This window comes from Perna viridis, chromosome 9 (genome assembly GCF_037379345.1).
Source record: "Perna viridis isolate PV_CMFRI_1.1 ecotype Kerala chromosome 9, ASM3737934v1, whole genome shotgun sequence".
NCBI lineage: Eukaryota > Metazoa > Mollusca > Bivalvia > Mytilida > Mytilidae > Perna > Perna viridis.
The window spans coordinates 31,460,053-31,474,015 of NC_142453.1; the positions used below are offsets into that span (position 1 = coordinate 31,460,053).

At 31.5% G+C, this 13,963-nt stretch overlaps 1 protein-coding gene across 8 annotated transcripts in view; it reads left to right on the forward strand.

Moving 5' to 3' along the window:
- The window catches only part of LOC148607808 (calcium/calmodulin-dependent protein kinase kinase 1-like), a 91,866-nt gene extending 78,756 nt beyond the window's left edge, over nt 1-13,110 (forward strand). For all 8 annotated transcript variants that reach the window (XM_088544180.1, XM_088544178.1, XM_088544179.1 and 5 more), the window contains 7 exons: nt 648-673; nt 2,950-3,003; nt 3,351-3,424; nt 4,954-5,041; nt 6,760-6,888; nt 7,325-7,449; nt 9,207-13,110. In XM_088544180.1, the coding sequence (XP_088400306.1) occupies nt 648-673; nt 2,950-3,003; nt 3,351-3,424; nt 4,954-5,041; nt 6,760-6,888; nt 7,325-7,449; nt 9,207-9,258 (548 nt within the window). In that variant the 3' untranslated portion in view covers nt 9,259-13,110. The remainder of the gene's footprint in view (nt 1-647; nt 674-2,949; nt 3,004-3,350; nt 3,425-4,953; nt 5,042-6,759; nt 6,889-7,324; nt 7,450-9,206) is intronic.
- The last annotated feature ends 853 nt before the right edge of the window (nt 13,111-13,963 follow it).

A 13,963-nucleotide genomic window follows, 5' to 3' on the forward strand; every position in this document is an offset into this window, starting at 1 on the left:
GTAAGGTCATTGGTAACAAGGGTCAAAATAAAATGTAAGGTCATAGGTAACCAAAGTCAAAATAAAATGTAAGGTCATTGGTAACCAGGGTCAAAATAAAATGTAAGGTCATTGGAATTCAGGATCAAAATAAAACGTAAGGTCATTGGTATCCAGGGTTGAAATAAAATGTAAGGTCATTGGTAACCAAGGTCAAAATAAAAGGTAAGGTCATTGGTAACCAAGGTCAAAATAAAATGTAAGGTCATTGGAATTCAGGATCAAAATAAAATGTAAGGTCATTGGTAACCAGGGTCAGAATAAAATGTAAGGTCATTGGCAACAAGATTGGAAATAAAATGTAAGGTCATTGGCAACCAGGATCAAAATAAAAGAAAAGAGAGGAAAAGCTTGTAAAATGTAGAAAGCCACACAGATTAATACTATGTAACAAATTCAGAGCTGGTTATAAGTAATGAATTACTCTCTATTTATAGACTTACCGTATGTAGGATTAATGAATAGTAATTCTGATTTCAAATTTGTGATGATTTAAATAGAACAAAACAGCTTCTATCATTCTAGTTTTTCTACGTACCTTTAAAATGATCAAATTTGTAGCTGTCTCACATTTAGTTGCAAATGTAAATTTTTCTATTTATTTTCAGAAGAGAAAGAGAATTTCAGTGGGAAAGTAAGTGATAGTTATTTTACATTTCTAATATAATGTCCTTAAAAGGCTTTGAGACCACAACTGTTGTTGATTTTTGATTGCTATATGAGCAGCCTGTGACTGTTTGGATGTGGCCTTTATGTGCGTAATGTACTGCCCACCTTAAATCATGTAAACAAACACGCGTAACATTCTGATGTGTATCAACTGTTTTAATTCATTTCAGATGCGTGAATGAACATCAGATTCTCATTTTATAAAAAATAATATATGTTGTTTTTTAGAAAAGTTATATTATATTCCATAAAAATTACTTACACACATACATGGTAGCACTTGCCACCTGCACCATCATGTATGAAAACAAACAATAACAATCATCAATGAATGAAACATTTCAGTCCAGGTGTTTTACCTGTCCATGTGTGACCTCATAATGCAAATAACTGTGCCATATCTAACGTCATTCTACTTAATTTTCCCTTTCCTTCATTATGAATAATACAAAGCACTAAGTTTCACTACTGACCATTTGAACTGACATGGAGTAAAGTGTACAACTAAATATGGACAAATATGGCAGTTCTAAGGTTACTGTAATAGGTTACGAAAATGTAAAAAAGTACCGTAATTGTCCTATTAGAAACTAAATAAATCATGGAAACTCCAGTTTATCATTGTATTACCTCAGCTGACCATTTCTGCTGACATTTTACCCCTCACTGTCACTTGGGGTAAAATATTGGCATAAATGGTCAGTCCGCAGTAAAACAATGATAAATTAGAGTTTCCATGATTTATTTCTTAGTTTATGTGTGTGTGTTTTATTTCTTAGTTTATGTGTGTGTGTTTTATTTTTCTTTAATATTTTTTTTTCTATATGATCTTAATGTTATAAAAAAAACTGTGGGAAGAATGGTGTAATTTTTAAAATGTATGAAGGGCATGTCTAGAAATTTATTTTTAGGGAGAAGTATGAAAAAACAGGATTAAGTTTGTGTTACATCAAAATATCAAGTATTTTTCTAACTATAGAGGGGCACCTCATTCTGACTTAGTCTGCGACCATGACCATGCATATGTATGATTCTTGTTCATAGACTTATTGTACAGCGCTAGACTTCCTACAATTAGGCTTCAGAAGCAGAGTTATGTTGGTATAAGATTAAAATTGTTACTATAGAAGTTTTATGGTTTTCATCATTAACTCATGGATTGTTACGGTGTAAACTGATTCATTCATTGTGTCATAATTTTCCTTTCCTCTTTTGTCTACCCTTGACTTGACTTTTTATGTGCAATGTGGCAGTTGTTTCTAGAAAAGCAGAGCTCGCTTACCCTACCAGTACACCTGGTCCATGCTCCCAGTTTTTAGTGGAGTCACTGAGTTGCTCATTTACCTCAGTTACCTTGTATTATTTTGGTTATTTTATGTTCTTTTTTGTGTGTGTGTCTGTTTTCCATGTCCATGTCCCTGGATTACTGCTAGAGTCTTAGTTCCCTTGATTACTATTTTTATTACAACAATATGAGATTAATACAAACAGATACAGTTAAAATATAAGTCAAACCCAGATGTGTTGAACTCGGAAGAGTCAAGATCTCTGATAAATCGAACTAATTTCAAAGTCCCAGGAAAACTCCCCTTATTCCAAGACAATTTTACCTCAGATAACTTGAACTTGGATGAATCGAAATCTTGGATAACTCTTTTTTTTTTCAATCAGTCCCCTCAATACGACTCAGTAGGACTTTATTTTAGATCAAATATAAACTGTAAAATATGATGTATTGTTGTAGGACCCTAAAGGGAGATAACCCAATTTAAGGGTTATACAACCTTGTTATCGCAATTCCTCCTACACTATTCAAGGGGATTTGATAAGATTTTATAGGAAACTTTTTACATTTTGAATTTAACTCCAGCTGAAGTAAAGGTATTTTTTTATCTTTTTTTGTTAGCATGCTCAGTTTATTAAGGCCCTGACACGAAAAGTGGCGGTCACCTTATAGTGATCACTCACTCCATCCCTCCATTACAAACTTGTGTCCAGTCTGTAACTTTTTTGTCTTTCAGCATAGGATTTTGATATTTTTGCATGTGGGTAGATCACCTAACGACGATGTGTTGCACGCATAGATAAGGGCCTATGACCTTCAACTTCAAACTCAAGGTCAAATTCCTGTTTTTCATTGACAAACTGGTGTGAGGGCTTGCCACAGCAGGGCCCACAGGGGTGGATTCCATCTCAATAATTACTAGTTCAGTTTATAATTACTATTTTTATTTATTTCAGGCTCTAGATATTTGGGCCATGGGTATCACGTTGTACTGTTTTGTCTTTGGACAGGTAAGAATTAACAATGAGGCCCTTCCTTGCTAATATTTGCAAAAGCGGAAAATGTTTTTTCTTAAGTAGATGTCAAATGTACTGTAATATTCTCTGCTTTGTTTTTATCAAATGCAAAAAAGTTGTGCTGAGTATAATGTATGAGACTCAGGACAGGTTTGATATGAAACTTAACATGCAAAATTATACACAACATGTTGATAGAAATATGTATTATGTTTAAAAAAAAACAACACATGGAACACATTTGGATGGAGGGTTATGGTTTCTTAACTATGTACATAAATACAATTGTGTGTAATTTTATTCTTCAGTTTATTAATTTGTTATACTTTGACTGGTTTCAGGTCCCATTTAAAGATGAATTCCCCCTAGCTCTTCACAATAAAATATTAAAAGATCCAGTAAAATTTCCTTCAAGGTGAGTAAAGTTCATAATCATGATTGTTTACAAGTAAATGATCTTTTCAATGGTCTGTTTGGGTAATAAACATCACTTTTTGTCTGTTTGTCTTTGAATAATTTGATTTCAGAAGTAATACGTTTCTGATTAGATAAAAAATTTCTTTTATCATCTTATAGACTAAATTTTGTAATGACTGTGTTGTCATCAAACTTTTTTAATGATTTACTCGTTTGAAATTTGGTACCTAAATTGAATTATAAGGAATGACTGTTATATTTTTTTGGTCTATTTAAAATAACCTCAATGCCTGTGTTGCACACTTTAAAATGACCTGCTGTGCAGGTTAGTTAGTATGCCCCACATGATTGAGGTTTTTTGTTCACAGACAGAAAAAATATAACAGTCATTCCTTAATTATTATTATTGTTTCTAATTAGTAATAGTGCAGATTTGAACCAACATTCCATTCCCATTTTTCACCTGCCCTACACAATTATGAGGTATTATTTGATACCTTACAAAAAGTTCAGTGTCCGTCAGTCCTTTTGTACATCCCCAAACAATTTCTAGATGAAAACTTGTGAAAGGACCAATTAATTTTCTTGAAACTTTGTACATATGTTTAGTTCCATAAAGTACAGGTTAAGTTTAATTTTCATTAAATTCAAAATGTAGTTTTCAAGTTCAGCCATTTTGTACATTTAGCCATCCTCTTTTTCACCATTGTCTGGGTATTGCTTTATGTTTCATTAATGCCGTATTTTTTTCTAGAACAAAATGTGTCTCTCAGATAAACAGTTTTCTATTTGACAGATAAGAATTTTGGCTTCTTTGAGTGAGAGCAATCGTCATTCAGTAAAAAAAGGACTACGATTTATCTAAGAGTAAATAATTGAGATGGAAATGAATTATTGTTTATTTGATAAGTTTTGAAATCTTATTTTTTTCTGAAGTTGTTATTGCCATTAATAAAACTTGAAACTTATGATCCATTTGCAAGAACATGATCCTCAACAAAAATTAAAAGTAGATTTTGTAATTTAAGTTTAAGTTTTTGTAAGAATCAGGCAAAAATGGAAAATCAAAAACATGTCAAAAACCTACTGATCTGACAATATGATTTCTCTCAAGGATACTTTTTCTTTATGAAAAGGCCACTGTTTGATTCCTGCATCACAGACTTAGATCGGAAATTTCAATAAAATGTTTAAAAAATGAGCTTTCTGACTGAGTTATCTGCCCTTGAAATATTTGTATTCAATGCATGTCAATGAAATTATGTCTCAGTTTACCAAAATGATATGGAAAATCTTCTATTTCCTTGATTCTGATGGTGCAAATAGTTAAATGTTGGGTTTTTTTCATACCATCTTTCATTCTGCCCAAGCGTTACAGAGACTGACACTTAAACTGTAAATCTGTGCAACACTTAAACAATTTAAAGTAACTTTCTAGATAAAAATTAAACTGCTTATTTTATAAATTTTTAGTTTTTTTCCACATATACTTGTAAAAAAATAAAATATTTGCCATTATTTTTGTAGTGTACAGATAACTGAATCTTTAAAGGATTTGATTCTACAGATGTTGAATAAGAATCCAGATAGTAGAATAACCCTCCCTCATGTCAAGGTAAGTAGATCATGTCTGTCTGTCCCACTATCATACCTCAGACTAACCCTCCCTCAAGTCAAAGTAGGTACACCATGTCTGTCTGTCCCACTGTCATACCTCAAGTCAAGGTAAGTAGACCATGTCTTTCTGTCCCACTGTCATACCTCAAGTCAAGGTAGGTAGATCATGTCTGTCTGTCCCACTGTCATACCTCAAGTCAAGGTAAGTAGACCATGTCTTTCTGTCCCACTGTCATACCTCAAGTCAAGGTAGGTAGATCATGTCTGTCTGTCCCACTGTCATACCTCAAGTCAAGGTAAGTAGACCATGTCTTTCTGTCCCACGGTCATACCTCAGGCTAACCCTCCCTCAAGTCAAGGTATTTAGATCATGTCTGTCTGTCCCACTGTCATACCTCAAGTCAAGGTAAGTAGATCATGTCTGTCTGTCCCATTGTCATACCTCAGGCTCACCCTCCCTCAAGTCAGAGTAAGTAGATCATGTCTCAGGTTCAAGCTTTTGTTGTCTTTTGACATAATTGTGAACTTGATACAGATTTATATGATGTATTATGGTATGAACTTTATAAATCTTACATACAGAGTAACTGCAGTTTTGAAGCCAAGACAGACAATATCATTGAGCTCAACAGGGTAAAATGTTCTATGGAGACATTCAGAATTAACGATATTCTGTTTATAAGCAATGCCGCAACTGATTTGATGTAACATAAATTACCATTATTTTTAAATGTCATGGCAGTAACCTGAGATAACAGGGGTAAAAATTACGAAATACAAACTGGTAGCCCTGACCATATTTTGTTGAATATTTTCTATATTTTTAACAAAATTTTACCCAAAAGTTTTGTAACCCAGCTCAAAATCTAGTAGCCATGGGCTACTGGGCGACTGCTAATTTTCATCCCTGGATAAGAAAATACCAGGCAATTAGAACAATGGATTCACCTGCTAATGAATCATTTAATGGTTCTGAATGACCAGTACTGAACAGGGCTTTAACAATAAGTTTTACTATGAGGTAAACAGTCTGTCTACCTGTAGACTATTGCTTTACTTAACCTATAGGGCTTGTAAGTCTTGTTCTCAATTTATATTATTTATCCAAAGTTTCTACTGTTGTAAGCATGCAAAACTGAAGAACTTAAAGATTTCTTTTGAAAATTGTGTATTTTTCCAATGACAATTAAAAAAATTCTGAAGTGTTTGTGTAATTTTTTTTCTTTACAAAAAGAAAACTTAAATGCCCCATGAAATCTAAAATTATAATTGTTTTTTATGTTTAGGTTAAAGTTATTACAAAGGATGTTAATATTGTGAACTGAAATTGTCAAAACATTGTTTGAATTGCATTTGTCTAGTGGTTCTTAGCTTGTCTGAAGTATGGTAGGTCATACAGAACCATTTATTTTTTATTGATGACAACTCATACCAAAGACTATCATTAATACTGCTATACCAAGTATTTAAAGTAACAACCAGTTGGCTTAGGGTCAGAATATTGTGTCTGTATAAAGTTACCTGTCTTTCCAAAGACTTTTTATGAGCTAACACATGTGTTTGTTTAACTAATAATTGATTCTGACATTCTGAAATGCGCTGACCATATAAGGTAGGACATAGACAACTAACAAGTTGATTTCTCATAAAAATGGAATACTGTTGCTTTAGTAACCATATAACCAGTGTTGTTGATAATTTACTGGTATATTATAGGTACATTCCTGGGTAACCAGAGAGGGAATTAGTTCTCTGCCAACTGAGGAAGAAAATTGTACACTGGTTACCATTACTGAGGAAGATATAGATAATGTCGTCAAACATGTGCCAAAACTAGATACACTGGTATGTTCTTGAATAAGATTTTCTCTGTAGAGAACTTTAATCTATCACATTTTTTATGTGAAATAAGTTGAATATTTTGCTGAGTGTAATTACACCTGGTATATATTTTCATTAAGATCTTTGTTTCCATCCACCTATGACAGAGTGTTGTATTTTTGCCGACAAGAAAAATCAATTTATGTCTTGAAAACATCAAAATTTTTAATGCTGAAGAAGACAGTTCATCTTGAATATAATCACTGATGCCAAGAATGCTTTCAGTTTTACTTGCAAGTAATATTTAGGATATCTGCACCCTTTAACTCTTGTCTGTTTTTTTTTTTTAAATTGTTATCACAAAGTTGCAAATCATTTCTCTAAATGGTAGTATTATGACAAATATAATGAGAAATGAAAGAAGAAATGAAATAATTGAAAGTTGTCTTCTTTATTTTAGATATTAGTCAAAAGTATTTTACGACAAAAGTCCTTTAAGAATCCTTACAAAGATAATGGTGGAGATGCAAGAAAGACCTCAAGATCTCATTCTGCTCCTGATGCATTTGCTCAAATTGTAAAAAGGTATTTGAAGTAGGCGTTATTTAAGGGGTATGGGTGAATATTTAAGTAGTAGGGATGGTTATTTATATTGTATAGATGGATATTTAAAATTGTATGTATGGTTACTTAAATTGTATAGCTGGTTATTGAAGTTGAATTGATGGTTACTTAAATTGTATAGCTGGTTAATGAAGTTGAATTGATGGTTACTTAAATTGTATAGCTGGTTATTGAAGTTGAATTGATGGTTACTTAAATTGTATGGCTGGTTATTGAAGTTGAATTGATGGTTACTTAAATTGTATGGCTGGTTAATGAAGTTGTCTGAATGGTTATTTAAAATCGTATGGCTGGTTAATGAAGTGTTATGGGAGATTGTAAAAAGGGTAAGTTTGGTTATTGAAGTTGTAATGGTGTCCTTTATTTTTCTTTCACCTAACAAAAGACTTATTTGTTGTTTCTTTACTAATGCTGTCAGTGTTTAACTCTTCTGGATTAAAGTTCATTACTTCTCTTCCACTGCTGTCACCATTGGTGTCAGAATTATAGTCCTTTTTGTCTTAACAGTTGCAAAAAATTTCCTCTGTGACCACTAAGTAGATTGTAATATAATTTGGTCGTGGGCATTATTAGGGAGCTTAAAGAATATTGTTGATTATGCTGGTGGAGCAACAAACATGGCCACAATTTCTAATACTAAAACATAGTGGGTAAAACAACTTATTTCGAGGTGTATCTTAAAAACTGTGAAGATAGAGAGAAATAGAGACAATACTTCTCTAAAAAGCTCTATGAAAATGTTCAGGGTCGAAGCTGAAGAACTTCTCTTAGGGTTATTGTACCAAAAAGGCAAAAATGATAATTTTATTATTGATTCCTTAAAAGTAAAGTAGCCATTTTCGCTATTTTATACCCCCACTCAATGGTATATTAGAATCACCTTGTTCACTGTCTGGCTTAATTTGTGGCAATTATCTCGACTCTTAATGAATAGATTAATTTCAAATTAGGCATGTAGCTTTATGAAGATGGAGCAAATGGTGTACCTAGTTTTGGTTGCTGTCCAATGCCAAATTCTCTTTTGCTCTTTTTGTGGGACTTTGCAATCTTTCACTACATGGAAAGAAAGACAAAATTTGGTTGCAAAAATTTTGACTCTAAATGGATGGGTTAATTTGAATTTGGGTCCCAGATTTTGGACCATTGCTAATTTGAACCTCTGAACCCAGAACAATTGGAACAAGCTTTACATGACTATGATTTTTTATTTCAATTAAATAAATTTGACATAGGATAAAAATTTGACCAGAATCAAAGTGACCCCTTTTTTACTTTTATTATTAAATGGTTCCAGTCACAATCACTGAAATCCATCCAAAATCAAAAAGTGTTTTATTGTGTAATATATTTTCCATAGTGGCCAGATTACTTTAACCCTGCCACATTTTATGTGCCTGTCCCAAGTCAAGAATTTCTAGCCTCTGTATGTCTTGTTTGGGTTTCACCATTGTTTTTTATTTTACTTGAGTATATAGGGGCAACTCTTTTGCTGTACCTGTGTATAATGATGTTTTGGAGCCATCTGCAGCCTGCCCTGTGGAATGAGGGTTTCCTCATTCTTCATTGAAGACCAACGATTGACATTTTCTTCACAGTTGGGTTACTGTCTCTTTGACATATTCACCATTCTATTTTCTTTCTACAGTGTGTATGTCAAGAGCCAAGAGTGGCACATCATTTATCACAGCAGTTTTTTCCAATTCATTTTTCTATTTTAGGAAAATGTCTGAACAAACAATAGAAGAATCAGGTCAGGATGAGATATCGTGACCTAGTTATCTGTCATCAATGGATAGTGTGTGATGAATAGAAGATAACCACCCATTGGTTGTGATATTAATGACTAGGAATTCCATTTTTTTAAAAAGATATTTTATTTATAGTTGTTGATAGAGACGACATATAAATGTAAGGTTTTAATACTTGTTTACCAATGTTTATTCTATGGTAAAAATTTTATCTCTTGGGGGAATATGTATGCAAAATTTAAAATTGCAAATTCTGATTTTAATGCACTTCTTTGTATTCCAATATTTTTATACACTAACTACACAAAATGTACATAGATTTTCTATTTGTGAATAAAATTACAACTTTTTTAAGTAGCTTGTAGAAATTTATTGTAGGATTCATATTTTTGTTATATAAACAAGTTTGTTACATTAAGAAAGTTTGCAGATTTATTTTATTATGTGATATGGATAAATTATACCAGTATTTTATCTACATTGTATTAGCATGTAATTATAAGGATACTGTAAACCTAAAAGGACTGAAAAATGTGATTTGTTTGGAAAAGAAATAAATCCTTAATCCTGATATTCCATGATATTGCCAAAAGACAAAGTTGTATCTTAAGGTAGATCATACTGAACATCTTTTATGTTTGTTTGTTTTTTGTTTTTTTGTTGTTTTTTGTTGTTGTTTTTGTTGTTGTTTTTTTTTTTTTTGGGGGGGGGCATATTTTCTGTAGTAAACATTTCCAATGACCAAACAGTTTTTGATATTCTTTAAAAACTTTATCTTTTGATAATTTTACAAGGAGTTTTGTAAATTAAACTAAATTGTATATCTAATGTAATTCATTTTTAAAATGGAGATACTTGGGAAAATTTTTAGACAAGAAATATTAGTTGTGATCTACCTAAATAATGCAATATCTTCAGGGGTTACTGTATGAACAAGAAGTACAGAAAGTATCTATGACTTAATGTTAATTCACTTCCTGTTTCATTTTCTTACCAAATTATTTTTCTGTCTTAGGTACAAGATGTATAAATATGAATTGTAATTTGTCTTAAATATAAGGAAATTACCTTTTTTTCAACATTTTTATAGCTTTAAAGATTGAATTGAAACCAGTTGATTACATTTCTGTAGTTCATGAAAATGTTATCTTCGAAGAAAGTATTGAGTTAAGGAGGTAGACCTAGGGTAAGGGATGCAACTCTTGCAAATCATTGGAATGTTTGTATTCAGCATTTTACATTAGTCTCATTTTAAGTATCAAAGTAACTTTGACTGATTTCATTCTGTTTCAAATGAAAGCTTAATGGACTTTGGTGGTATTGAATGTGATACGAACTTACCACTGATTTCAAGACTTGTGTCCTTTACCCTAGGTCTACCTCTTTAAATTATCAGATGATAATTGTGGTCATTGGTGATATACATTAAGTAAAAATACAGGTATATACTTATCAGCATTGTAGGCAGTGACTAACTTCAGGTGGTAAATATTTTGTTTCTTTGTTAATTACTTGAGAATAATAGAATAATTTAATGTAAAGAATAAATAACCAAATTATGATCATAAGTGCTGAAAAATGCCTAATTTAACGAATGTGCAGAAGTTAAATCCTTAAAATATGTGTTTTTAACATGAGTGACTATACTTTGGTTATTGAAGACATAACCAATTGGTTACTGTGAAAGTACTTTTATTTGTTTATGCCAATTTTCATGGTTTTGGGGGAAAATGTCAGTTTGCAGATTTTTTTAATTTTTTTGATTTGACAACTCCATCATACAAGTGAAAGGAAAATATCTACTTTATTGGGAACCAAATTTTGTGGTTTGCTAAATCCACAAAAAAACATTAAAATTAGTTTTCCACAAGTAATAATACTTCCAAAGTATCCTATTTATCATAAAGATTTTCTATAGCAAATTTTACAGAAAGTACAGGTATACAGTTATCAGCATTGTAGGCAGTGACAAGCTTAAGAAGATAAATATCTTGTTTGTTTAGTTTCTGTTCAGGGTCTGTTAAAGTTAAGAATTTGTATTTACCTCATAGCTTTCTCGCTGATAAAACAACTTTCCATTCATAACTTGTTATTTGATTATGTATAAGTCTTTTTTTTATGTTTATTTATTTAAAAAAAAAATAATATTAGTCATCTGTCTCATTTACTTCTTTTCTACTATACAATTTAGTATTTTTATTTAATCTAGCATTAGTGATTGTTTATCATTATTTTAGCATTACACTATAGAAATGTTCTAGCATTTTTACATTACTTTTTAGTATAGTTTCACTTCTTGTGATGTATTATATATTTATTTTTAGAACATGGTATTTTAAACCTCATTTTTTTTCAACTTTACTTAATGCAGAAGAAATACTTTGATTATAGATTTCTGTTTGTCAATTCTTTTGTGAGTATTTTATTTTCATAAGATAAAAAAAAGTCACAAAAATGAATGATCATTAATCTTTTTTGCACCAGTAATTGTGATCACCAAGTTTCATTTTAGAAGGACAAGTATATTGCCACAAACTTTTACATTACTTTTTTTAATAGGAAATGGAAATATCCATTAAAATAAGTTAGCTTACTTTGCAATTTAGATTGATCATACTTGTGGTGTATACATATTTAAATAGCTTTAGATCATTTTTTGTTTTAATCTAAATTCATATGTTACCTAGGGAAATTTTCTTATATTTTTTGCCGCTTGTCATACTGATAAAGGCCAATTATGCTTCTTATACCACAAATTGAAAAAAGCAGATTGCCAAGAATTTATTTATATTTAACGTCTGCACAAATTAACCAATTTCATGTTTTTTTCTTGATATGAAATTAGGCTATATACTTCTGACATTTCATGAAGGGAAAATTGTTGATACCACATATTTTTGTTAAAAGTATCAAAATTACTCATTATTCAATTAATATTAAAATAAAAATTGAATTCTTCGGCTTCATACTGTGCTAAATCTAATTTTGTATCTAGATTTTCTACTTTGAAACACATGAGGAAAATGTCGAATTTTGAATTTACAGCCAAATTTATTCTACATCAGAAAACTTGTTGGGTCAAAAATATGCTCAAGTTATATCAAGCTTAAATAGTGTCCATACTTCTTACCTATTCATTGTTCAACCCTTACTTGTGAGGTTGGGAAGACAAGAGGTCATGACCCTTTTGCCCTTTTCTGTCTGAAAATGGCCTCATCATCTAAAAGAAAAATAGTTTTGAATTAAATGGCTCATTTAAATTGTAAATATATTTACAAAATCCTGATAATGGCCTCTTCTCAAACTGTCCTTTCAAACCACTGCCTTTATGGTTGTATCAAGCAGTACCCAGCAGAGCATGTCTTGTCTCAATGTTCAGGTTAGAAGGCCTTGTATATTTTTAGTACTTGTACTATGACTATAGGTATGTCCAACTATTTAGCTTGGGAAAAATTCCCCATACCAAGTAAAGCATCCTAAACTAAATAATTTTTTATTGCATTTGGCATAGAACAATTACCGGAATCTTAAAATGACTCTTTTATTCAAAAATTGAATTCTAATTTATAAAAGTTTTACTCCTTCATTTTTTATAATCTCAGATTTGCCTTCTTACTTAGATTTGGCGCTAGTGTTGGATTTTATTTCACAATGAGTTCTGTTAAAAAATCCAATCTCTTCTTATGAAAGCCAAATGTTTGTTCCTAATAGTCATTCTGTTGTTTTTTGGTTTTTTTTATATATATATATACTTGGTCTTTTTTCGCTTACTTAACAATTCGTCTTTCAGGTTTGATGAAATTGTACATAGTACATTTATTCCAAAAATAAATTTAATTTTATATTTCATTCTAATAAAATTTTATCTTCTGTTTTTGTTTTTTTTCTTGTTATTGCCTTCCTACTGATGATGTACTTACACTTGTGCTACAAGGAGACAAAACAGTTTATCAGATTTTTTCAATACGTAAATTTAACTCTATTTTACAAATTGCATTTATGGACACTGGGGTCGATCATCCATAATGATAGCAAATGTGCTACTACCAAACTCCTGGCACAGCTCATATGTAGTAACGTCATTTTGTTTTTATAAGAGTAAGCAAGGGAACCATGATTTTAGTTGAATCAAAAGATCGACAACTAGGGACAAAGACCAGACATGGGAAACAGACACACAACAAAGATCATAACATAACTAAAATAATACATACAAAGCAATATAAGTAAATGAGGAACTCAGCCTCTTCTAAAAACTGAGAGCATGGACCAGGTGCACCGGTAGGGTATGCGCCCTCTGCAAAGTGACTTCAAAACTGATGGCTTAGTACCTGTTGGCCCGAGACAAGCCATTTCCAATTAAGCAGCTGACATGAAAACAAATTGGCAGAATTTTGTCCTAATTGCCAAACCAACACATACAATATGGTATTCCTGTCTCTTATCGTTCTCGCAAAAGGGATAAAGTCCTGTCTTTGCCGGAATGTTCCATATCATTATGGAGCGCTTGTAACGTTGGAGTGATATGTTCTGCAGGTAATACCAGTTGCTTCTTGACCTCATCGTTGATGGTTACCGCTCTATATTGTCTATGATTTTCATGTGTTTATACAGACGCTTGATGAGTGAATCTTCTTTACTTTATGTTTTTTTTTTGTCGATTTTGGTATGGATCCAACGGCTGATAGTACTGAAATTCAGCTGAACTTTCCTCCAATCAATTATTT